Source organism: Manacus candei, unplaced genomic scaffold (assembly GCF_025592945.1).
Source record: "Manacus candei isolate 608988 ecotype Guabito, Panama unplaced genomic scaffold, ASM2559294v1 h1tg000007l, whole genome shotgun sequence".
NCBI classification, from domain to species: Eukaryota; Metazoa; Chordata; class Aves; order Passeriformes; family Pipridae; genus Manacus; species Manacus candei.
In genome coordinates, this window is record NW_026138055.1 from 6,708,724 (window position 1) to 6,734,720 (window position 25,997).

The 25,997-nt window shown below is 42.2% G+C and overlaps 1 protein-coding gene across 9 annotated transcripts in view; it reads right to left on the reverse strand.

Moving 5' to 3' along the window:
* Window positions 1-25,997, reverse strand: part of PKHD1 (PKHD1 ciliary IPT domain containing fibrocystin/polyductin) — a 260,769-nt gene that overhangs the window by 136,125 nt on the left and 98,647 nt on the right. For 8 of the 9 annotated variants that reach the window (XR_007908532.1, XR_007908562.1, XR_007908540.1 and 5 more), the window contains exons 38-43: window positions 24,982-25,194; window positions 7,586-7,793; window positions 6,229-6,386; window positions 4,254-4,448; window positions 3,013-3,138; window positions 239-372 (exon numbers count right to left, since the gene is read on the reverse strand). Coding sequence is in view for 5 of the 9 variants with exons in the window: in XM_051812572.1 (XP_051668532.1) it covers window positions 239-372; window positions 3,013-3,138; window positions 4,254-4,448; window positions 6,229-6,386; window positions 7,586-7,793; window positions 24,982-25,194 (1,034 nt within the window). In the remaining 4 variants the exon portion in view is untranslated. The remainder of the gene's footprint in view (window positions 1-238; window positions 373-3,012; window positions 3,139-4,253; window positions 4,449-6,228; window positions 6,387-7,585; window positions 7,794-24,981; window positions 25,195-25,997) is intronic. The other variant, XM_051812579.1, reaches the window with a different exon arrangement.

Below are 25,997 nucleotides of genomic sequence, written 5' to 3' on the forward strand. Positions count from 1 at the left end.
CACTGTAATATTTCATTCCATGCAAATGCAGAAAAATTTTGAGTAATAAATTTGCCCATGAACATAATTTATATTGTAATATGCACTTGTTTCAATATCCCATCAGAAGCACAGGTTCTGACAGCTCAGCCACGAAGCAAATATTGTGTGCATGATCTCCCAAATAAATGAAGCTCTGCATCTTTCTGATATCTTTGATTAGAAGGGAAATGTTCTGTCTTGTACCTGAACTTCTCACCTTAATGTAATTGGCAGGAGCCCTGATATAAATCCCTGCTGGTGACAGTGTCTCAATGTTGGATAAACCATCAGTTCCAGAAAGGCCAATCACTATGTTGTTACTGACTCTGTTCCCCTCTTCCAGTCCCTCACCTTTAAAAGAAAAAAAAAAAAAAAAAGAAGGGAAAAAAAGATAAGGAAAGTAAAGAAGAAAAATAAAGAAAAAACAAGAAAAAAAAAAAAAGAAAAAATTAACATAAATGTTCATATAGCTGGAACCTCCCTATTGTCATGATTCTGCATTTCAATACACACAAGTCGAGTGTTACATTCACATATATTTACCACACTAGGTGTTATATGTGAATATATCACCAGCCATATCTACTGTATTGCAAGCTTATGCTGAAAACAAATAATATATATGTTATAAAGCAGATTTACAGCTGGGAAAAAGAGAGATTCAGAGTGGGAAAGGGGCTCACCTCTGCACAGGCATGCTCCTGGCAGTACTAGGGCTCAAAGTCTGCTCTATCTCCTGTGTTTCCATTCACTCCCCTACTTACATGTAAGAAAGTTTCTAAATATACTTAAAAACACCTGGTGGAACTCTACACAAAAGTGGAGCATTGCCCCCCTAAGCAATGGAGTATGAGAAGAAAGAGGGAGAAATCAATCACCCAATTGATCAGACAACTCAGACTCCTGGGGTGCCTCAGATCTAGTAACAGTATTGAAGTAGGAAAAAGAAAACAAAAGAAATATGTTTTTAAACTACACCTTAAAGAAATGGGCCACCCAACAGCAAAAAGTGGACAGTCTTTGACAAGATAAGACTTTGACAAATCTTGGACAGACTTTGGACAAGTCTAGTCCAAGTAAGGATAGAATCACATAATCATAGAGCACATCAATAGGATAAAAGAAAATGGACTCAAGTTGCACCAGGGGAGGTTTAGACTGGATATTAAGAATAATTTCTTCATTGAAAGGGTGGTTCAAATATTGGAATGGGCTGCCCAGGGAAGTGGTGGAGTCACCATTCCTGGAGGTGTTCAATAAACATGTGGATGTGGCACCTGGGGAAAGATTTAGTTGTGGACTTGGCAGTGCTGGGGTAATATTTGGACTGGATGTTAAAGGTCTTTTCCAGTCTTAATGGTTCTATAATTCTATGATCAGCATACGATCTCCTGCTCTGGTCTTTTGGAATAAGAATATGAAATGGAACATCTCTATTTGTGTCACATTAGGAACAAATTACATCTATTTAGTTTATTAGTAAACATAAACTACTATTTTCATCTATATCTGCTCAAGTTCTGTTCCAAATACAGATCCCTTCCCCAATGATTACTACCCCTTACATAAGCCACTTCACAGGAATATCTACATCCTTTGGTTTTGGGGATAGCACTAATTACTTTTAGCCTTCCCTCAGTCTTTTGAGCCTTTCTCAACTTTTTGGAACAGGATCTATTTAGGAAATACCTCTTTTCCAGGCTGTATTTACCACAAACCATCTCACTACCAGAGCACAAACAGCATAAAGCATTTCTTTTGACATCCACAAAAGTTTTTGAGGTGCCTTAAAAGGTTTTGGCTTTCAAGCTGAGACCTGGTGTGTCAATAATTTTAAGCCCAGAGCGACTTTTTACGACTGTCTTGCAAACCCCCTGAAAATAAGGGTTTTAAATGAAATCAGTGAGGGAGTCCGGTTCAGGACCTGTAAAGAGGCAGCTATAATAAATATTCCTTCACAGGCAACAAAATGATACATAAATTCATCCATCAGACCCTCTGGAGCTGCTGACAGTGAAGTCATTAAAGACATCTTGGGGATAAAGTGTATTCAGGCTGAAACTTCAGCTCAGCCCAGAGTCCTTTAACTCCAACACATGTCCCAGCATGAGTGAGCCAAGGGATGCCAGCAGGTTGGAGATCTTGTTCTGCTTCCCCACGGCTGCAAGGATTCTGTACATCACCTTGAGCATCTCTCTGAGCCAGCTCTCTTCATCTGCAAGACGTGTATAATCACTCTCAGTTTATAGTCTCCTCTGTTTAAATTGTGATCTATGACTTCTCATTATGTTTATACACAGCACCCACCACAGGGACTCACTGTGTGTGTGGAACTGCAGGATCAGGACTAAAGGCTTTTTTCCCCTCCTCTGTTTATCTTAAAATTGGTCATTTTTTCACATCTCTTATGGAAAATGAAAATCGAGCTCTATCTTTAGGTATTCAGGCGACATGAGATCCCAGCAGAAGATGCTGGAAGTCAGTCTCCTGATGGTTAGTTAGGAGAAATATTTTGTTGTTTAACATTTTTGTTGCTCCAAGCTCCAATTTATTTAAGTGCTAAATCCTCTGCTTAACTTTTAACATATGCTTTCACTCCATTATCTTTGATGTCAAATGAGTGGAGTTAAAGGTAAGTATGCTCTTAAATGCTTCACTAAGCTGGGATCTTAAATATTGCATAATGATGCTCTTCTAAAGATGGATTAATCAATCCCCTAAAAGAATTCTACTTCTCCTTGTTCACTTAAAAACAAGGGATGCTGATCAAGTGAAGACTGTCCTGAAGAGACAGAGCATATGGTCAAATGGAAGTAGTTTCTAGGAGTTGTTTGTAGAATCGTTGGAGCTTTATTCCAAATTCACTGACACAAGAAAATGCAGAAGATGTGATTAAAGTTCTCAGAAGGCAGTTAAGGATCTGCATTCTTTCCATTTTCATGCAAATGGGAATCAGCACATGTTGGATAGATATTTTGCTGCTTCACTTACCCAGTACAAGCCCATGGCCTGAAATGTTATGGAAAACATTGCTGTCCACACTGAGGTTTGAGATCCCAGTCAGTCGGAGTCCTTGGCCAAAGGAGTTCAAAACACAACAGCCATGAATAAAAGAGTCTGGAAAGAAAAGAGGCCTGGGATAAAAAATTCACTCTGCAGCTTGAAGGTTGGGAGAGTTTTATATTAGCTCCTCATCCTTCAATGCTGTGCAATTAATCTTTTGGTCCCTGTGTGGTTGCAACTGCTCACCCTTACTCACCTGGCAGGTTTTTAATCACAGGTGGGTATTGCTGAGGAAGGAACAGGAGGAAGGAGAGGGCCTGAGCACAGAAATGGGAGGTGTTCCACTATTGTGAGGAAGAAGGAGGAGATCCAGAGGAGGGATACAGTAAGATCCGGAGAGGGAAGTGTGTTATGAGCTCAGGTAGTTTGACAGTTGAATTGGGTTTGAAGGAGAGCAAGAACCTTTCAGAAGGGCAGTGAGGACAGGGCAGGTATCTTGTACCTCTTCTCTAGCCAGGTATAGTGACCTGCCCTCCATCTGGATCATGGCCAGTGCTGCCCTCTGCCACCAGGAAGCCTGGATCCTCACTCAGTGCTGAAGATGGCTTAAGAAATAGGTGCCCCTGTCCTTGGCAAGGGGATTGGAATTAGATGATCTTTGAGGTTCCTTCCAAACCAAACCATTCATTGATTCTATGATTCTGTGAGAGGCATAAGTGTAGCTTAGCTGGAGGGGAAAGTCCCATCCAGTAACCTTAAAATATTCTTTGAGCCCACCTAACTTGCTCCTGTCACTGCCAGTCTTCAGAGCCATCATTGCCACTTCCACAGAACTAAATTTGGCACTTACCAGTGACAAAGTAAAAAGAACTGAATATGTTCCTTGCCCTCTGGGTGATAAAATTAAATTTTGGACTCTACTTAGCAGACAGCCCTGAGACACCTTTGGGCTCCCTCACAGTGTATCAGTGCATTCATTTCCAGAACTAGAAGCAGCACACCAACACAGCAGTGTAGCATAAAACCAAAATATTATTTTAGGAAGAAACAGCTGAAACAACTCCATAACTGAGTCTTGGACCACGGGTGAGGTTTCCTCACATTTAGCAATCCAATTTGTCCGCTGACTCCAGAGCTAAGCAGGTTTCGAGAGCATCTGCCCCAGCTTTGGGCGTGAGAAGGTGAACATTTGAGATCATTGAAGCCCACCTCCAGTACAGCCAACTCACCTGCCATCCACGTGTTGCCAGTAACAGTCAGGGCACTGCAGTGGTGACGAAATATTTGGCCAACGTGGTGGAACTGGACACCCTCCAACTGGAGCCGACTCGCCTCTCCCTGGAAAGCCTCCACAACCACGATGGCTCCCAGGTCCCGAGCCCCCAGCTGCCTCTCACTTCGCTTGTACAGACACCTGGAGCTGCCTAAAATACAACCCAGTGGGAGTTGTGAGAGTCACTTCTCCATGGTGACCATGGGACGTGCAGGGTGAGACCCACCACAGACCCAGTAAGACCTCCAGCTGGGCCCAAACACAAATATCCACAGGCAAACATTTCTGATGTTCCCTCTAAATTGCCTCGTGGTTTCTTCCCTAAAAGCCTGGACATTTTTAGGGGAAAATATATCAAAACTAGCAGGAAGCTGTTGTAGTTTTATATCTTGGGAAGTTTCTTGTGTTTAATGATAGATGGTCCTATGCATGAGGAAGATGGATTTGACTTTGATTTCCCTGGGGTGAGGTTCTTGAGAAGGAGGTTGGGCACAGATATATGGAACTAAATTGAAACAAGACATTTTGAATTTTTTTAAAACTCTGCTCTCCTGACCCTCCCTGCAGATGGATGGGGAGCTGTTACTACCCAGAGCTGGAAGACAAGATTAGAGATTAGGAAGAAATTCTTGGCTGTGAGGATGGTGAGGCTCTGGTACAGTTTGCCCAGAGAAGCTGTGGCTGCCCCATCCCTGGGAGTGTTCAAGGCCAAGCTGGATGGGGCTTGGAGCAACCTGGACTAGTGGAAGGCGTCCCTGCCCATGGCAGGGGTTTGGAAGTAGTTGATCTTTAATTTCTTTTTTCACTCCAACCATTTTGTAATTCCATTATATGACAAGGTAAGTAAATCATAGGGCTGGGGAAAATTCCTGAAAGACACCCTTCCGTGAGTCTGTGCTCAGGATATTTTGGTATGAGGAGAATCAGGCTATGAATGTGTTACTTGGGCTTGTTCAGTGGAGGTGCAGAGGGGATCTCAAATTCCAGTACTGCCTGCTTATGCTCAGTAATGCTCATTTTTCTTTTTAAGAAGTTAGATTAACCACAAAAAAACACTGCTCACTCATCTTCTGGTGACTCCTCTGAGAAATCCTCCTATCCTTTAACTCAAATAAAACCCTCAAATGGTTAGCACATTTCAGAGACTGTATTTATGAGTTCCACAGAAAATGGACCATAAATCCATGAGTAATATAAGCAGTTGGCTGCTGGATATCAAATGAAGTCTTGTGTCACAGTCTGAAAGCCCAAGGCATTTTATTTTTAAAGGAAACCTTACACCTGGGTTGCCAGATAACCTAACTCTCCTCAAATTATAATCACTGTGGCCAATTCTGCTTCCTCAATAGATGGTGTAAATCAGGAAGCCACCTGTTAGGCTTCATGGTGTTTCATACAGGTAAAACTAAAGGAGAACAGATATTTAAAATTTTTTCAGCAGTGATACTATGTGCATCACCTGTTATTTTTCTCTTGGCATCCCAAATCGCTAAACAATGTCTCAATATTTTACACTAAGGAGTACAAACAGCATTGGGCTGTTTTGTTTTTCCTTCTTCTTAAAGTGACTAAATAGTAAACACAATTAAAAATTTAATATATTATGTACACTGAAACATGTTTTCAGAAGATACTTTCTTTTCTACACCCTTAGGCTCAGGCAAAAACTAAAGGGTCTTTCCCAAGATGGCTTGAAACAACAATGTGAAAATAATACATCTGAGATATTACAATGAAATGCAGTTCAGCTCCCAAGACTTCACATTTCAATGTCAAACAATGTTTGGAAAGACAAACTCGCTTCCCTGGCATTGGTATGTCTCAAAGTTATCCTGTGAAGGAACAGTTCTGATACACGGCGATGCCACAAGGGGATATCAATGGAGCAGTTTTACTGTTCAGTATATTTCTGTGAGAAAAGATCTCCTCACCTTTTGTAACACCTGCTTTTGCACACTCTCTGAGGTGGGACATTCTCTCCAGGGTGACATTTCCCTGAACAACAACCCTTCTGCTGATCAGTGCCACCACAGCACTCAAAGGCTGACCCTGGCCATTGTCCCATCCCTCTCCAACACTGTGGGAGTACCTAAAGAAAAACACAGAAAAGACATAAAATCATCTTCACCTGCAAGATGGCAAGAATTACGTTTATGAATAATTGTTACTTATGTTTATGATCTCAATAGCCCAAATTTAGATCTGGTTTCAGTCCTTTTCCATGGGCACATAGTGTGGCACATCCAGTGTATCTCTGTATACAGGTTAAATAGATTTTTCCTTGTCTAACGTTTGTTTTCATCTTTTTATCTCTCAAGCTCACAAACTTCCCTTAGATTATGTATATAATATATTATTATATTATCAGGAAAAGGCTCTTCACCCAGAGGGTGGCTGGGCACTCAACAGGCTCCCCAGGGCAGTGGGCACGGCCCCAAGGCTGCCAGAGCTCAAGGAGTGTTTGGACAATGCTCTCAGGGACATGATGGGATTGTTGGGGTGTCCTGTGCAGGCCCAGGAGTTGGATTCTGTAATCCTTGTGTGTCCCTTCCAACTCAGGATGTTTTATGATTCTATGATATTTACAGCAAAACACTTTAGCCTTTGAATTCTCTTCCCAAAACATATTTGGGTGAAAATCATCAGTACTTTCTTCCTCCAGCCCCAATAATTTCTGAAAATGATACCATTGAGCTTCCTGGGCATTGGAGTTGGGTTGACTTCTAAACAGATAACATGTTTCAACACTGGAGATGATGAGAAGTAAAGTTTGTCCAAGGCCTCCATGCACAGTAGATGAAGAGAGCATAAGGCAGTGAAATTATCACTCACTGGAAATATGGAAGCAATATTTCCAAATAAAACAATTCAATTTAAGTGTATTCCTTAAGTAAATCAGTCAAAAATAGGGGATTTATTATTTTTTACAGAAGGTAGACACTTTTTGTGAAAAAGATGCACTTTCTCAAGAAATTAACTATGCAGGAAATTTCTTTTTCATTCCTATACTGAGGTCACTGGACTCTACTGGCCATGACTGTTTTCTGCTTCAAAGGTTTTCTGAATTCATGGGAATGACACAGAACTTAAACACAGTCAGAAACATTCAGCATTGAATGTCCACTGGCTTTAGGGAGAGTGAGGAAGTGAAATATCTCTCACCACCTTTGTTAAAGGGATTTATATAGTTATTATGTCCCACAGGAAACAGCAAATCCTGACTTTGATCAAATTTTCTCCTTGTTTAGCTCTCTGATGTAAAAATCCCCTTGGCTCTTGAAAGGATACCTGAGTGGTGATCTAAGGTGCAGCTCTGTGTTGTTCACAGACTCGATAACAGCCACTTCTTCCTGCTGCTGGGCATCTCCAAGGCCTGTCCTTCCCACCAGGATTTCATCACCAGATTCCCAGTCAACAGGTTCCTGGAGCATTAATCGTGTGTCATTAGAACGAGCTGATGATTTCAAGTGTGTGAAAACTACTTTGGGCATCCAACCTGAAAAGAATACGAAAAAAAATTTGAAAAGAATTTTAAAAAGCGAGTCAGTCAACTCTAAAAGAACAAAATAAAACAGGAGCAACCTGTTTCTGGTTCAAGGTCAGGCTGGTTGGGGCTCTAGGCAACCTGGTCTAGTGAGAGGTGTCCCTAGCCATGGCAAGGGATTGGAATGAGATGATTTTTAAGGTCCCTTCCCAACCAAATCATTCTCTGATTCTATGATGCTTCTATGGTTAGAAAACACTGTCTCACTTGGATCATCCCACCATCATTCATTTCCTCCTGATACCATGTAGGAGAAAGAGAATTAATGCTACAAAAGAGGATTTGTGCACATCTGCTTGGATCAGAAATGCAGTAAATTCCAAACAACATCTTCAGTTCATATCTTTTGTCTTTTCTGATCCCAGAAAAGCTGAAAAAACATGCTGGTGAGAAGTTTGTTCAAGAAGCAGTGGGAGGTGAGGTTCAATTTCATTCCCCCAAAGTAACTCACCTCTATGCAAAACCTTCTATTCTTAATCACCCTTTGTAACCAACTGAGAAAAGCCCACTCTGCAGGGACCATCGTCCTCTGGGTGCAAAAACCATTCTGAGTTTTCAGTTCTCCAGTTCAGAATTACATACAGGGAATCTAGACCTGCAAATAACTGGCATTTACAAAAACGTTCTTCTGTTCAAATAAAGACAATGGAGCTGGTGAAAAGCCTAAAGAACAAGTCTTATGAGGAGACAGGCTGGGAGAGCTGGGGGTGTTCACCTGGAGAAGAGAAGGATCCAGGGAGACCTTGGAGCCCCTTCCAGTGCCTAAAGGGTCTCCAAGAGAGCTGGAGAGGGACTTTGGACAAAGGTCTGGAGGGACAGGACAAGGGGAAATGGCTTCACAGTGACTGAGGGCAGGGTTAGATGGGAAATTGGGAAGGAATTCTTGGCTGTGAGGGTGGCGAGGCCCTGGCACACATTGCTCCGAAAAACTATGGCTGCCCCATCCCTGCAAGTGTTTAAGGCCAGGTTGGACAGGGCTTGGACCAACCTGGTGTAGTAGAAGGTGTCCCTGCCCATGGCAGGGGGGTGGAACAAGATGAGCTTTAAGGTTTCTTACAGTCAAAACCATTCAATAATTCAATTATTCTATGCAGTCTGTGTACAACAAGCCCCAGCAATGAAAAATCTTGCACTTTAACCCTCTCTTCTTCACTTCATGAAGTTTGACATTTCTTTTTCCCTAACAGGCTTTGGAACAGATTGGTCCATTGAGATCCAACACACTGAGCACCATCAGGGGAGAGTATGTGCCTCATACACCCACCTTTAGTATACTTTTCCTTCCCTCCCTTGCAATAGATCATAATTTACCTTTAGCCCACAGCAAGTTACTGTCCTCCCTGGTTGTACTATAGAAAAGTAATAACACCAGAAATCACTGAGGGTAGAGGTTGCATCCAATAAATCATTTTCAAATTATTTTAAGCAAACTTTTCTCTCTCCATATCTTGTATCACTTTCTTGTTCCTTATGCTATAGTGCCCTCATTGCTTATATTTTATTGTCCCAATTCTTTCCTTAATGAAGTCAGGAGTAAGAAGTAGTGCCTCCAAGTCAATAAATTCACTGCAGAATCAGAGAAGGAAGAATCAAGTCTTTATACTCTGTCATCTTGAAGTATATTGGAGCACCTGCTCTGTGTGTCAACAAAGGCCATCTAAATCTACCTGAGATACTTCTGTCTTATTGCATTTTTATTTTTCTTAAATCAAACTCGAAATTTGTCAAAGAAAATCTTCCAGACATCCTGCGCTTAAGGTGCTTCATTTCATGCTATGAGTTGTTTTGGAAAGCATCAAACAGATCTCGCTCTGCTCAACCCTGGTGAGGTACATCTGGAGTGTTGTGTCCAGTTCTGGGCCCCTCAGGACAAGAGAGACAGGGAGCTCCTGGAACAGGTCCAGCAGAAGGAAACAAAGATGCTGAAAGGACTGGAGCATCTCTGATGAGGAAAAGCTGAGGGAGCTGGGGCTGTTCAGCCTCAAGAGACACTGAGAGGGGACCTCATCCATGTCTGTAGGGTCTGCAGGGAGGGGGCAGAGGATGGACCAGGCTCTGCTTGGGGGTGCCCAGCAATGGGACAAGAGGCCACGGGCACAAAGTGATGCCCAGGAAGTTCCACCTGAACATAAGCAAGACCTTTTTTCCTGTGCAGTGACCGAGCGCTGAACAGATTGCCCAGCGTAGTTGTGGGGTCTCCCTCACCGGAATGTTCCAGAACCATCTGGGCAAAATCCTGTACCATATACTCTGGGATTGCCCTGCTTGAGCAGGGAGGTTGGACCAGTGACCCACTGTGGTCCCTCCCAACCTGACCCATCCTGTCCTTCTGTGAAACTAATGCAGAAGCTGTAGTGCAATAGGACATAAAATACACTTTAGACTCTGAGGGAACCAAACTAGAATGACTCTGTAGTAGTCCCAAAACATGTACAGTGTGGACCCTGCATCCTCAGCACCTGCATCATTCACTTTACAGTTCAGCTTCTATTGGGCCACACAGTTTTCTAATGCAGACAAAACTAAAACCCACCTTGCACCACTCATGGTCTCAGACACCAAAACCTCATCCTCAACACAGCTTTATCCAGCTCAAAAAAAACCCCCATGAATGCACATCTACCCATGTGCATTCTTTTACTAGCAGCAATCTCATAATTTTTATTCATTTACCTTTTTCCACTGAGTGGTTCTCGTGAATTTTTAGGACTGGCATAAAAGCCAGCGACTGGTAGCAGCCTGTGCACGTTGAGCAGTGCACAATTTTTCTTCAGCTCTGGACATTTTGTTTATAGTCCTGATTTGTGTGCCTGTATTAATGTGTTTTCATGTGCATCTGTGTTCAGACACACAACTGACTCCCGTTGAGTACATCTGTCACACACATACTACAGCAACACTGCTGGGCAACAACTCTTGTTGTTGAGAGGTGTGAAACCATTTCGCATTCAAAACATGCTCTAATGGAAAAGTCTTGTTTCAGGCTTTTTTCCCCACTTCCAAGCTCTGACACAAAATTTTAAAGGAAAACCTTCTCAATTGTTTTTTTTTTTTCTTCTAAAAGGAGAATATTCCAGGCATCCAAACGTTCCCCCATTTCTTTTTTTCCTTTTTATTTTTTTCACTTATTACTGTGCTCATCTCCCTGTTTCCCATTCCACAGTTTGTTTTTTTCCTGATGATTTAGGTGGGGTGGGATATTTCTCTGTTTGTTCAAAATCTACTTCCCATTTCCAATACATTTACTGTATTTTCATTAAGGAAAAAGAAACAAACAAATTTAGCAGATTCCACTTCCATAAAATCATAAAGTCATAAAAATATTAAGGTTGGAAAAGACCTCTAAGACCATCAAGTCCAACCATTAACCCATCACTGCCAGGTCTGCCACTTAACCATGTCCATAAGCACCACATCTACACATTTCCTTGCTTCCCATTTATATTCCCACATAAAGCAACACCTGCAGGTCTGCTTGTCCTCTACTCTAAGCAGCATGAGTGACACATAGATATGGTCAATGATATTTTCCTGGTGCCAAGGAGGGACCATAACTGAGGCTTCTTTGCCTTAATTATAAATATTGCCAGCACTGTGGTTTTGGTGGGAGCCCATCATACACCCAGTTGATTTCACTTAGTTTGGGGAATGTGAGTTTGTTTCAGGTTCTTAAACGTGATTTTAGATGGATATTTGGTCTCTAGCTGCTGTTCTAGACAGATTGCTCTGATGTAAGTCCTGTGTCCTGTCTGTCAGACCCACATAGATCCCTTGGTTACCATTCTGGGTGCTTGAAATAGCTGGGAGACAACATTCCATGTCCAACAGTGTCTGCAGGGAGGGGTCAGAGGATGGACCAGGTTCTGCTCAGTGGGGTTGAACAATAGGACAAGAAACCACGGGCAGAAACTGATGCCCAGGAAGTTCCACCTGACCATGATCAAGAACTTTCCTCTGCAGTGACTGAGCACTGGAACAGGCTGCCCGGAGAGGGTGTGGAATCTCCCTCACTGGAGATATTCCAGAACCTTCTGGACACCATCCTGTGCCATGTACTCTGGGATGACCCTGCTGGAACAGGGAGGTGGGACAAGATGACTCACTGTGGTCCCTTCCAACTTGACCCATTCTGTGATTCCATGATTCCTTTCCCAGAGATCTTCTCCAGTTTCTCTCCTTCAAAGAACCAACAGACTCTCTACAAAGATCATGAACAGCTAAAGGTGGTTCCATGGAACAAAACCCTTGTTCCTCGGCCACCCTTTGGAGGCACAGAGCCCTCTTTCTTCTTTCCCCTTACAAACAAACCCTAATTCAGATAAAACGTGAAAAGCTCATAAAATAATCTTCAGTATCTGGCACTGGGCTGTGCCACAGGTAAACAAATTACCTGTTTGACAAGAAAAGGTTTAACCCATCAACAGCTGTGGTATATTTAAATTATTTCTTTCCCCCAAAAAATACTGCAAGCAGAAACACTCAAAAGTGCTAAAAAATGGATGAATCTGTATAACTCCTTAATTATTGAACTGATTTTTAATAATTAACTTAGCACGGATTGGAAAAAGAAACACATCTTGAGATCCAAAGCAGAAGTGACTTCATGCTAAAGGAACAGGACAGAGCCTTTAGACTCGAAATGCTGTTGCAGGCAAAGCAAGAATTGAACTCTTTACTAAATTACTTGATAGAACACCCTGAAATACAGAGCAGAGCAGAATGGTGTTATCAGTGCAGAAATACAAGAGGCTTGAAAATTAATTCCAAATGAATTAATCACAAATTTAACACTGGGAACATCTTGGCACCAGGACCCAGGTTTGTGCTTCCTGTTGGAAGCATGATATGAAGATGCAGTTTTGTATGGATAAGGCAAAATTATTAAGAATGAGGCAATTTTAGTGTGTACAATTCCACTCTTTTTTTTTTAAATTTCAAGCACAGAAGAAGAAAAATAGTATAAATTTAATTTCTTATGACCCCTAACATAAAGTATTTTATAAATCCATGTAGGATGATATTTCACTTCACTAATTGGTTTTGCCCAGTCCTAAGTAGTGATAGGATAGTGATAGTGATAAGAAAAAAGGAAATGGTTTTAAACTAAAAGAGAAGTGATTTCTATCAGACACTAGGAAGAAATGCTTAATTCAGAGGGTGATGAGAACTTGGCACAGGTTGCCCAGAGAAGCCGTGGCTGCCCCATCCCTGGAAGTGTTCAAGGCCAGGTTGGATGGGGTTTGGAGCAGCCTGGGATAGTGCAAGGTGTCCCTGCCCATGGCAGGGGGTTGGAACGAGATGGTCTTTAATGTGCTTTCTAACCCAAACCATTCCATGATTTCTAGTTCAACAGGAGACATGAATTCAACCAATGCAGAAAGATCCCAGAATCACATCAAACCTCAGCAAACTCAGTCAGGTGTGTCAGGGCAGATTTGCCTCCAGGGTTACAGGAAAGTCTGTCTTTAGTTAAACAAAGTGTGAACTGTACTGACTGCTGTAAGTTTACATAAATAAAGTCTATATTTATAATTCTTTGATTACGAAAGATATGAATGTCATTTCCTCTTCCAGGTGTACACTGAGTGACTCACTGGGTACAGAGAATTCAAACTGGGTGTTTGACAGGGTACCTCTGGTCACCCAGCTTTGAAAGCAGAAGCTGCTATAGTTAGAAACACTATAGAGGGTTTTGAAAAAAATTGCTATGGGGTAAGGAGAGGCAGCTGCAAACTAATTAATTAGGAGACAAGTCCTATATTCAATGGGATATCTGCTGATATCACAGTTACCTCTTATTACCAGTGTCCCATGCTCCAGGGAATAACTTTCCACACTCCTCTTTTAGCTGAGCACGATCCATTATAATCCAGCCTGTTTTCAGCCTCCAACAGTAACAGCCTGCACACCTCCTTTTGAAAGGAACTTCTGTCTTTCACACATTTCTATTTAGTTACATGAATTTCACCTTAAATCTATGGGATGGCCCAGTTCTAAGAATTTACATGACAAGATGACACGTTGCTTAGGTGGAAAACAGATGCCCATGACCTGAAAACTTTTTGGAGTAGATGTTGTTACCTACCTTTAGACACCCTGGGAACTACCTAACCAAGCCTAACAGAAACCAGGGGGAGCCACATCCGGTCAGGAAAAGATGGAAAGTAAGTAAATGTTGGTAGAAACAAGATTCTTTAAATGGGTCTTAGGAGGACTGGTTCCATCCCTAAGCCTACCATGGTCTTTCTCCCAAAAATTGTTTAAACGTTTTAAAAAACTTTCCCTTTTTGTCATGGGATAACAGGCTTTGAACCTTTCTCCTCTGACTCCCAGGACCCTACTGGTCTCTCCTCTTCTCTCCTATTTACTGCAAATTAATTAACTCATTTGTGAACACACAGTTTGTTCATAGTGTTGACAAACTATAAAGCTCTTTTACACCTTCTGACTGTTTATTGGTGTTTTAAAGATGAAGTAATGAGATCCCTTTATATCACAAAAGGAATTTATGAGAACTGCAGGGCTCATACACACAATTTACTTACTGGGAATGTACAAGTTACTTCAGACAAGATGTCAATCTGTTGCATCTATATTGTAAATCTTTAGTGTAAACGGGAATAAGAGCTTTCAATTCCCAGGAACAAAGTGAAAAGAAACAAGGTCATTTATCCTCCCCCCAAAAAAGAATTCTGCAAGGGAAGGTAATAATATAATATAATGGATGATAACTGTAATTTAAAAAAAAAAAAAACCAAAAAAAACAAAAACCAAACCCAAAACCAAAAACCAAACCCAAAACAAAGCAAAACAAAAACAAAAACAAACAAAACAAAAAACCAAAAAACAAACAAAAAAACCAAACAAACAAAAAAAAAAAGAAAAAAGAAAAAAAAAACAAAACAAAACAACAAAAAAAAACCACAAAAAAAAACCAAAAAACCACCAAACCACAACAACAACAACTATGGCAGGGGGTTGGAATTAGAAGATCTTTAAGGTATCTTCCAACCAGAACCATTCTGTGATTATATGATTGTCTTTGGTAATAAAATATAACACACTTTACTCAAGCATTTGAGATGTCAGACTACCTAAGCAATCCAGCTTAGTCTCCACTGTCATAATCTCCTATTATTCCCTTTTTCTTGTCCAAATTGCACTTCCTAGTCAAACTTAGCTTGGTCATTCCTAAAATTTTCAAATGCCAAAGTGATAAATAGCAGAACAGCCACTGGAAATTGGTGCTTCAGAAAAGAAGCGGGATTTTTTTAAATATATTTTTAGGTCCAGGACAGAGACTTTTTGCCACTGTTGCTTTAGTTAATAAAACAAACCACAAAAATAACAATGGATAAAATGCCCTAAGTTAAAAAGAATAGGAAATCTTTTCCAGAAAGCCTCCTTAGTGAGGATGGCACACAGCTGTGCTGCTCCAGCTCTCTATGGTCAAATGGATCTTCAAGTGCCAGATCCTTAATGAAGGACTTGGAAAAAGTATTTCAGAAATTTAGATTTGATGAAAATTCTTTAAAAAATTGTCACTGCTACCTCAGATCCTGCAGTGATTAGTCCAGTCATTGGCCAGGAAGTGCAAGGAACCAGAAAAGAAGAATGAGAGCTCCTTCCTTAAATTTTCATATGTGTTAAAAAAAAAAGTCCTGAACCATGAGCCCTCAACCCTCTGAACTTGAAAGTTTGCAGCTTATTTCTGCTCCCTGCTAATTCCAATCTTGGGTATGTTTCCCAAGCATTTGCACATTTTTAGCTTGTTTTGCAATGAGAGGAGTTTGGGCTTTTCCTTCTATGCATCTTAGAAGGACAGGAATGTCTCTGCCTGGAACTGGGAGACGTCTTTCCACTCCCCCGTGCAGTCCTGCAGGACACCCTGCTGTGCATGGGCAGCCCCTGGGGAGATGCAGAGAGATTTCCTCCTCCCTCCTACCACAGCCAGTGCACAGAGCTCTTCATTCCTGCCCCGAGGTAAAAAACCCTTTCTAATGTATAACTGCTCATTAACTCCTTAGGACAAACCAGAACTCATCAGCTCTTTGATGGAAAGCTGCAGCAGCCTTGGTGCTGGGTGCTCAGGACCACACTGGGTATTTTGGATTGGATTCCAGTGTGGGCTCAAATTGTAGCTTAGAATCAGTCAGAGAATGGTGTGGGTTGGAAAGGAGCTTTAAAGGTCACCTAGTCCAACCCCCCTGCAATGAGGAGGGACATCTTCAACTGGACCAGGTCTCTCAGAGCCCATACAACCTGACTTTGAAAGTTTACAGCGGTGGGGCAACCACAGTTTATCTGGGAAACTCATGCCAGTGTATTACCACCCTTATCATGAAAACATTCTTGTTTATATCCAAACTAAACCTTCTCACTGTCATTTTGAAGCCATTTCCCTTGTCCTGTCACTATCTGCCCTTGTCCCGAGTCCCTCTCCAGCTCTCTTGGAGCCCCTTTAGGCTCTGGAAGGGGCTCTAAAGTATCCCTGGAGCCTTCTCTTCTCCAAGTGAACATCCCTAGCTCTCCCAGCCTGTCTCCAGAGCAGAGGGGCTCCAGCCCTCAAAGCATCTTTCTACCCTCCTCTGAACTTCTTCCAGCAGGTCCACATCCTTCTGATGCTGGGGACACAGCACTCCAGCTGGGTCTCACCAGAATAGAGAAGAGGAGGAGAATCCCCTCCCTCAACCTGCTGGTCACACTTACCTGATGACCTCCTCATGTGGAACCAAACCCAACATCAGGCACAAGTTTTGCACAAGCAATGGGCAGGCTGAGACAGGAAATTTAGACCTGTTCAGTCCCTTTGTGTTCCCTTTGTGTCAGTAGACACAGCTTCAGTTTCTCTCTGACATCTTCAACCTCCCATGTAAAATAGGGTTGATGTTTCCCCCCTTATAAGGCAGATTTGGAGGATGAAATCCAAGCCTACAACGAGTCAGATTTGATTTCACTACAAATTCAAAACAGGCCAAACCTTCCACATCCTTCACAGAATAAAAATTTCAGAAAAGAAACTCCTTTTGGGACCATCTCCCTTTTTTGTCTGACATCACTTTGGAAGTTTATGGAATTTGATCTTTTGTTTTGTAAAAGCATTGCATTTCACTAGTGTAGAAATGTTGATATGAAATACAGCATTTAAAAATAATATTAATAAAGCCCAGCTAAAAACAAAATTATAGAATTAAACACATTTTCCTTCTCCCAGTGAGCAAAAAAAAAAAATCTCACATCATCTGAGCAAGAGGACAAATTGAATAACTTTTATTTTCCCCACTGAGTAATATACTTGAAAGTGACCTAGTCCTGCTGAATGTTTCCTATTCATGAAACTGCAGTTTTCATTGAAAGTATTTCCACCTAAATGTCTTTTCAGAGCACCTTGGAGAAAGCAAAGAAAATCATGCCCCTTTCCTGGAAGTGTGGGACTCTGAGCAACCTGTTATAGTGGAAGGCATCCCTACCCATGGCATGGGGTTGGAATGAGATGAGTTTTAACAACTCTTCCAACACAAACCATTCCATGATTCTATGATCCTACTGAGGATGGGAAGAGCTTTGTGATTAAACAGGTCTATGGAAACTCTCATTGCTTCACTTGGTCTGACACTTTGCCTTGCACACAAAATACCTTCCCTTTATGCTATCCCATAAATATGAACATTTCCAAATGTTCCCTTTAATCAGAGATCTCCCAGTCACTTTGTTAGGTTACATCAGTCCTGAAAGCAAGGGGAAAGATTTTGTCAGCTCCTGTAATGCCATCAAAGAAACCAAACCCTAGGAAAAGCTCACAACCAAAGATGCCAGGCAGGAAAATATCTCTAACCTGACCCCAGGAACAAACGGCTCCAACTGTGGCAGCCACGGAGCTCAGACCCTGCAGGGAGCTGCAGACAGCTGTTAACATTCTGTGTCATTGCCAGTTCATCTCTTGTGCTGCTGTGGAACGAGGCAGGGAATATCTCCCTGCAGGAGCAGGAATGCAGGGCAGCACAGCCGTTTCCAAGCAAAGATCAGTTTCCTGCATCCCCAGAACGTGGTGAAGGAGAATTCAACACTGGGGAAAGTGAAGATGAGCCCAAACAGAGGGGCCCTGCCTGGCTCGGCCTGAAGAGCTGTGCAAACAGAGGGCTGGGGCCAGGCTTCTCCCTTTGCCAAACTTCACAGAATCAAAGAATCATTTAGGTCAGAAAAGACCTTCAATATCAACCAGTCCTGTGACTGATCCCCACCTTGTCACTCAGCCCAGAGCACTGAGTGCCATGTCCAGGTGTTCCTTGGACACCTCCAGGAATGGAGACTCCACCACCTCCCTGGGCAGCCCAAACTTTGTAGGCTTTCTGCTCTCTGGGATAGAAATTAACCCTGTTTTTGTTGCTGGTTATTCTCTTCCTTCAGGCAATACCTTTGTTTTAGTTGGGGCCAGAAGTGGAAGGAATTTATTGATTTTATATTCAAAAGCTTGAAAGAGGCAACTACTTAATTCATAAAACACCTCCACATTTGTAGTGATACACAGGTCTGAACTCTGTCAAGAATCACAAGTTAATATATTAGCTATAGTCTGTTTATCTATTCTATTCTATTCTATTCTATTCTATTCTATTCTATTCTATTCTAATCTAATCTATTCTAATCTATTCTATTCCACTTCATTCCAGTGTAAAATATATAGAATGAAATGTATTATGTTGTATGATATTACATTGCTATCTTTAATAGCTTATTTATCTTTATTTATCTCTATTATACTATATATATTAGTTCCCACTTCTCAGTCCCCTTCACAGCCCATGTTTTCCTCATTAAGATCAGCACCAACTGATTTAACCTTAAATCAAAGATGATAGATGCATTTCTGCTAGAAAGAAGGGCAAACTGTGAAAGACACAGCAGCTTTTCCTGAACTCAGCTCTCTTTTTTTTGTCCCCATCTGCTAGGTCTTTAAAATCTAATGGTCATCTTATATTTGTGAATAAGAAAGTGAAGGAACAAGTCATTGTACATTAGTTACTCCATGGGAAGTGCCTAAGTGCAGTTTCTTACCCCTGGTGAACACGAGGGGATTCAAGGCAGCTCAGCCTTCTGTTCCAGAGCCATCTGCTTTAATGCATCATGTTAAAGTCAAGGTCTTGAAAGGAAAAACGCTGTCACAGAAGGCAAAAACCCTCCTGCAACCACCACACAGAAGGGCATCTATGGAAAACTAACACACAGAAGTGAATCCTGAAAGGGAAAAAGGATCTGAACTCACAGCGTAACAGGAGTGGGCAAATCAGGGGGTTCAGATGGTAAAAAATAACATCTATTGAAGAGCATTTCAACAAAGTAAAAAAGCACAGCTTTTCTCTAACAGATCTCTGCACCCTATCTTGAATTCCCATGCTACAGATTTTTTTTTCTTATTTTTTTTCCCCTGGGAAGCTTTTCTTTTTAATATGTGAGTAAAGCAGAACAAATTCTCTCATGTCGCCTATGATCTCTCAATCTCAAACTCAGCACAGATACATAACACTGCTTAATGGAGGGAAAGCAAGAGGCATTTGATTAAATGTTTGATCTCTGGAGGAATGCACAGGCTCTGCAGAGCACAGTGCACAGCTCACAAATATTTTGTGTTTTATTATTGATTAAAAGCGATTAAAATTAATAATTGGTTCAACTGATAAAAAATACTTTTTTTCCTGAGCTAACCCTGAAAGAGTATCAGATTGCTTTGGTTGAAGAGAAATCAGAGATAGAAGTGGTGCAGAATTCCTCTGTTATGTCATCTTCACCAGCCAGCATCCACTGAAAATGCAGGGACATTCTTTGCAGCAGGGCTAGCCATGATTTTAGAGGACTGAAGTGACCACTGGCACCTGTTTTAAATGTTCTGATTATCAATAGCTATGTTATTAAACCAAAACTCTCTGGACATTGCTTTTTCTTTACCACACACCTTTCACAGTCTGGATAAAGTGAATGTAGTATATTATTAAATCCGAAGTGTAGGATCTTCCACCTAGTTGGAGAGATACACGTCATGAGTCAAAATGCAGGGAACAGGCTCATAGAATCATAGAACCAGAGGGTGGTTTGGGTTTGAAGGGACCTTAAAGCTCATCCAGTTCCAACCCCCTGCCATGGGCAGAGACACCTTCACTCGACCAGGTTGCTCAGAGCTCATGCCCTGTATCATCACAGGGTAGGCACAAAGTTTCAGATCAATATACAGCAAAAGTACTGATCTTCTTTTGGGAACAGGCACAATCTCTTTTGAGGGGACACAATGGAATAATGAGATCATCTATACAGGACTGCTAAAAATGGAACTGAATGGAAAAGGCCTTTAAAGTTTTTCCATATGTGTCAATACCTCTGCTATGGAGACAGGCTGACAAGAGTTGAGGCTGTTCAGCCCAGAAAAGAGAAGGCTCCAATGAGACCTTAGAGCCCCTTCCAGTGCCTAAAGGGGCTCCAAGAGAGATGGAGAGGGACTTTGGACACGAGCATGAAGATAGGACAAGAGGAAATTATCTTAAGATGAAGGAGGGCAGGGTTAGATCGGATATTGGGAAGAAAATCTTTACTGTGAGGGTGGTGAGGCCCTGGCACAGGTTGCCCAGAGAAGCTGTGGCTGCCCCATCTCTGCAAGTGTTCAAGACCAGGCTGGATAAGGCTTGGAGCAGCTTGGTCCAGTGGAAGGTGTCCCTGCCCATGGCAGGGAGTTGTAACGAGATGCTCTTTAAAGGTCCCTTCCAGCCCAGACCATTCTAGGATTCTATGATAATGAGAGTGTTCAGACCACAAAATTGGTCTGTCACAAAGAAGGGGTGGTCTGTCCTCAGCTGTTGAGGTATCAACTCCACTTCCTCTGCCTTTTCACCCAGTCTCTGCCCCTGCCTCAGCATCTGCCAATGCCTCCAGTCCAGTTTCCCTGCAAAGGACAAAGATGTAAGAACAGCCAAGGCCACCATGCTAAACTTCTCTCCTGCAGCTTGTCAAGAGAGTTTCTCAGGGAATAAAGTACAAATGGAGCTGGAGACAGTGATAAATTTCCCTTCTGAACAATCAATAAAATTCTCTCAGCCCCGCTCAGGCCCCTACCGCGGATGCAAGGGCCATAATTACATTGTCAAAAAGTCAAGTTGCCCTGGCTGACTGAAACCCCCTCTAAACCTGACGTGTGATTGACAGGCAGTTTATGGGTGGCACGCTCTGACTGGCAGGGGAGTTGGCTAAAGCCAAAGGCAACAGTGAAATTTCCCAGTCTGCTACAACTACCGGAGCAAAGGACTGCCACTCATGAGGGAATTGTGGGAAACCCTGAGTCATATTAACATATCAAAGTGAGGAGCTGACAGCGCTTACTAAACAATCTGAACTCAACCAGAGCATCCCCCAGCTCTCCCTGGCTGAAAGAGAAAAGAAATTAAAATGCACTCAGTCCTGTCTTCACCAAGACAGCTGAGAATTTGGAAACCTGCTTATTTAATGATTTTGATCTGAGATAACATATATATTCGTGTTTATAAATGTATCTCACAAATGTATATTGCTGAGCATGTCAGGCTCTCTCACGTATATATGAAAGGGCTGTCATGCTCAACAATTTATTCTATACCACAGGCCAGACTGGTGCTAAATTGGAGACAGAACAGCAGATTTTTTCCATGTAAGCAATATCAGCCTAGCAAAAGATCAGACCATTTTTTGTCTTGTTTTCTAACAGGCTTCTACTGCTTCAATGTTAAATTGCATATTACATGGTTTGAATGAACCTTAATTGCAGCCATGCACTGGGACTGTGTGTGGTGCAGAGCTTAAAAGTGATTTCATAGTTAGTCTGGATTTGTTGAAAAAGAAATTGATAAGAATTCTTTAATAAGAATTAGGGTTGAGTAATAATAGAGTGAGATTTGGGGGTGTTCAGCCTGAAGAAAAGAAGGCTCTGGGGAGACCTTAGAGATCCTTTCCAGTGCCCAAAAGGACTCCAAGAGAGCTAGAGAGGGACTTAAGACAAGGGATGGAGTGCCAGGACAAGAGGGAAGGGTTAGATGGGATATTGGGAAGAATTTCTTTCCTGTAAGGGTGGTGAGGCCCTGGCACAGGTTGTCCAGAGAAGCTGTGGCTGCCCCATCCCTGGAAGTGTTCAAGGCCAGGTTGGACAGGGCTTGGAGCAACCTGGGCTAGTGGAAGGTGTCCCTGGCCATGGCAGAGGTGGGCTTTAAGATCCCTTCCAACTCAAACTATTCAATAATTCAATAATTGATAAGAAATTGAAACCAGGAGATGTTTCCACTAATGGGTCAAGCCACATTTGGCTCCACATACCTCCAACCAGGTAATACCTGTGTTGCAGACCTCACGTTTTTGGTTTCCTAGGGAATGAAGAATCACTGGGAATTATGGCACTGAGTGAAACATATGAAATGTCAGTTAGAAAAGACCCAAAAGTACTGATGTGGACACTTGGGTTTACATCCCTCCATCATGTTGCCAAGGTAAGACTGCAAAATGTACTTCTACCCTGTTTGTCTTTAATTTTATGGGTGATGGAGTCAACAAGTCTGTGATGATACGGGCTCAGAAGGGAAAGGAGAAGCAGCACAAGAGGCACAGCTGCAAGAAGTTGCTACTGGATTTTCCTACATTGCCAGAAAACAAAACAACGTGAAGTAGTGAAGGCTCGTGCTATAAAGTGCTGACAATTTAAGGACAAAATCCTGACTTACAGGGGTCAAACCAAGAAAAGAAGAATATTTTAAAGTAGCAGAAGACATAGAAAGTGAAGCAACAAAAGCTATTATCAGGCAAATTCAAATCAGACACTTCAATACTTTTCTCTAAAAAGAAAAAAAAAATGGATGATTAACCAAATTAATCCCCTGGAACAAGCCTCCACGGAAAAAGCTGGCTTCTGTCTCCCTTGATGTCCTCAAAGACCAAGCCTTTCTGGAAGGCATGCTTTAATTTAACAGGAGTTACTGAACTCAGGGCTGGGATAACTGTGTGAAACTCAGTGTACAGTGACGGACACTCAATTCAACCTGGACTGTGTAATAGCCCTTCTCAAGGATGTCCTCCAGGAAACAGGATAGAAACCCTCTGCAAAGCCAGTTTACTGGAATTATTAAAGCCTAAATGATTTAGCCTTACCACGTCTCAGTGAAGTGGTCAAGAGCACCCGCCAGCCCAGCTCCCTTGCCTCTGTCAGGAGCACCTTCCCCACTCTCTGCTCATCTCTCCTGCTTCAAAAAAACATCTGTTCACTGACTCCCCTCCAATGCCCAAGCTCTCCTGACATTGCTGGGCTCCTGTGAGCTGACAGGATCACAGCACAGTGGCACAGCTCCCTCCCTGTCTGTGCTCAGATTGTCCCCCTTGGTGTCTGACATCATTTCTGACCCAGAGCCACACGTGTCAGTGATGCTCAGACAGCAACATTTCTGCCTGTAGGACAGAGGGTGTAAGTTCAAGCCCTGCTGGAGGGTACGAACGCCTACCAACACAAAGTTTGACACAGAAGAACATGAGGAAGGGAGATGAGACATGCATTGTTGTTTTTTTTCCTCTCCCCTGTGACACAAAGAGGCTTTAAAACCAGCCCAGTAGTTAAGAGCTTGACACGAATGCACAGCACTAATGTTCTCATTCATCCTGAGTTTGAACCTGAATTCCATATCCAACCTACTGAATCAAGAAATGGATATTTTATACTTGTATTTCATAGCCTTCCAAAAAAAAACCTCTGTATCTAAATTATTCCATGCTAAAATATATGAAGGATGTGGAGCTGTTGGAGTGAGTCCAGAGGAGGCCATGGACATGCTCCAAGGGCTGGAGTCCCTCTGCTCCAGAAACAGTCTGGGAGAGCTGGGGGTGTTCACCTGGAGAAGAGAAGGCTCCACGGGGATCTGAGAGTCCCTTCCAGTGCCTAAAGGGGCTCCAAGAGAGCTGGAGAGGGACTTGGGACAAGGGCCTGGAGGGACAAGACAAGGGGCTTCAAACTGGCAGAGGGCAGGTTTAGAAGAAATTCATGGTTGTACCTTGGTAAGGTCCCAGCACAGGTTGTCCAGAGAAGCTGTGGCTGCCCCATCCCTGGGAGTGTTCAAGGCCAGGTTGGACAGGGCTTGGAGCAACCTGGGCTAGTGGAAGGTGTTTCTGTCCATGGTAAAGGGTTGGGATGGAATGAGCTTTAAGGTTTCTTTCAACCCAAGCCATTCTGTGATTCTAAGGTCCGGTGGTTAGAGCAAAGGACTTGTCACCTGGGACTGAAATTCTTGACATTGCCACAGTTTGGCCTGAACTTGTCATTTAGGCCACAATGTGTGCTGAGCAGATGAGGCCACATGGACCACCAGGAAAACAGAGATATTCCAGCTGTGCTCCTAATTCTGCAGACGGACCACTGGCTTTGGAATGCCAGCACAGCATAGAGAGGTGGAGGATGGGAAAACACACTGCTAGGAGCCTTTTGCTGATGCTTTGAAAAGTATCTTCCCCACTCTAGCTGTCCCAGACTACTGTGGCATTCTTGGCATTGGCCTCACCATAGGATCTACCTGGTAGATCACACTCTCTCGGAAACCCCAAGAATCATACCCTCTTTGGGAAGGAAACTTGTTATGGAGAGGGAGGAGGGGAGAAGGATATTCCATTCTAGCAGCACAGCAAACACAGATACTTCACAGCAGAGATTTCAGGTCCAGTTTCCAAGGGAAGAAGACATTTATTTGTGGAGAGACGTGCACAAATTCAAACATCTTCTAGGCATCTAAATGACCATCAGGGTTTCATAACTAACTGGTACCATCCTCTTCTTCTTGGGGACTGGATTTTCAAAATGACTCAGCTCCCAGTATGGGAATTTGTACGGACATACAGCTCTGAGCTTTCATGCATAAGATATTACAGAAACAGAAGTCTCATGCTGAATACAAAGATATAAAGTTCTGGCCTTAAAAAAAACACATTTCAGCAAATATTTAACTTTAATTAGAAATATAAGCTTGTGACCAAAGTCATTTTGTCATTTTATTTTTCCTCCAAAAAACTGTTTTTCTCTTTTTCCTTTTTTTTTTTTTGCTTTTTTTGTTTTCTGTTGTTCATTTGTGCTCTGCTTTTCATGAGAAGAAAATGCACTCACCATGAATGGAAAGTGTCCCATTCCTCACTACCAGGAACTTGACTCCATATGGAAATAATGGTGGAGAATGGATGCTTCCATAGAGATAGATGTGTGCTCTGTGAGGGAAAGAGGCCTCAGGGGATCCCACCTGGAGCTCTCCTCCATCAGATACCAGGATGTAATGAGCATGTAGTTCTACAGGTCCTGGTCCAGTGAATAGGAGTTTGCCACCTGAAGACAAGAGAAGAACAAAATACAACCACAGATGGAATAGCCAGTCATTATTTCACAGCCAAAGGAGCTGTAAGAGGTGGGTAACAAATGGATCTGTCATAAAAGTAGGAGATTAAAGCTAAAATACTATTGTGTCCTGCCAAATTTCCATCTTTCCTTGTACTTCTCTTTATGGATTTATCAGCTCTTTACAGACCTGATTAATTCAGTCCATTTTTTGATTCTACAACAGTCTGCCTTTCTAGACTTGAGCAAGGCCAGTCAGCCTGGGCAGACATCAACATCTCTCAAATTCCAGTGCAAGGGAGCTGGGGTTGGAAAATCCCAATTTTAACTGACTCACTCACTAAATGTTGAAAAGGAATATTTCTATTTAATTTGTATTATGTTACTTTTTAGATTACAAACTACATTTGACAGGGAGAGGCGAGGGGAAACTGGCTTTGGAACATAAGAACTGGCAACTTGTTGAGATCAGTGCTTGATTTAATCCTGCAAACTTTTCCAGCTGCTGTTCAAAACCAGATGCTTCTAAATACAGCATAAGAAATGTCTTCCTCTTAGCTGGATGTCAGTTGATCTCCCCATCCCATAAAAAACCCATTTCAATCCCTAATTAGAGGTTAGCTTTGCCTCAAAGCATAAGGTTTCGTCCCCTTGCCAACATTTTCCTTTTACCATCTATTAGTATAACTGGATAAGATTTGTCAGTAATATAGAACTGATCCTTCAAGTCTTTGTGATTTTTAGTCTCAACGATTTCTTGAAGCAATGAATTCTGTGGTCTAAGTACAGAGTGC